The following is a 603-nucleotide window of genomic DNA, read 5'->3' on the forward strand; positions in this document are numbered from 1 at the left end:
GCGTAGCTCTCTCAATCGAAGTCACTGAGATCATAGCCTCGTAGTACAGCTAAACAGAGCACGGGAATTTCACAGTCTGATGTCAGTGCGGATAGCGGCCCGCAAGCATGTTACCCTCTCATCAAATTGCGATATCTAAGGTACGGGTAAGACACGTCACAGACCTTGAAATAGCGATTTGCCTATGGATGTCAGTTCCGTTCCTACTATCTGACTGGCCGAAATCACCAGCTGATAACTAGTTGTCACGTCCCCAACAGAATGCCGTGACTTTCGCATAGATATATACGGCTATAAATTTGACAGGGAAGAAACTAACCTCCAAAGTTTTGTCGATTAGACCACCAAGCCCTTCATCATCCGGGTTTAGAGCATCCGCGGGTTGAAATATTCTCGGTTGTGTGAGCGGCTCCTGAACGCTGATTACCTCAGTTCGGCCAGACCACCAAGTCTGTGCACTGGCATCCATGGCTCCTACAGAAAATTCTCCCGATGATGGCTGTGATATCTGAGTAACAAACGCTTCCAAGTCTGCCGTTCGCCCAACCTCCTCTGGTGTACCGACATCAACTGGCCAAAACCGAATGACATATTGTGTGATGG

General features: G+C 48.4%; 1 protein-coding gene across 1 annotated transcript; it reads right to left on the reverse strand.

Moving 5' to 3' along the window:
- Positions 1–319: 319 nt before the first annotated feature.
- Positions 320–469, reverse strand: T265_16232 (hypothetical protein; the record flags this gene model as incomplete). The annotated part of the gene is made up of 1 exon (XM_009179800.1): positions 320–469. A coding segment is annotated over one exon (150 nt), but the record flags the coding sequence as incomplete, so codon positions are not given.
- Positions 470–603: the final 134 nt, after the last annotated feature.

The sequence above is a fragment of the Opisthorchis viverrini genome (assembly GCF_000715545.1).
Source record: "Opisthorchis viverrini unplaced genomic scaffold opera_v5_8312, whole genome shotgun sequence".
Lineage (NCBI taxonomy): Eukaryota > Metazoa > Platyhelminthes > Trematoda > Opisthorchiida > Opisthorchiidae > Opisthorchis > Opisthorchis viverrini.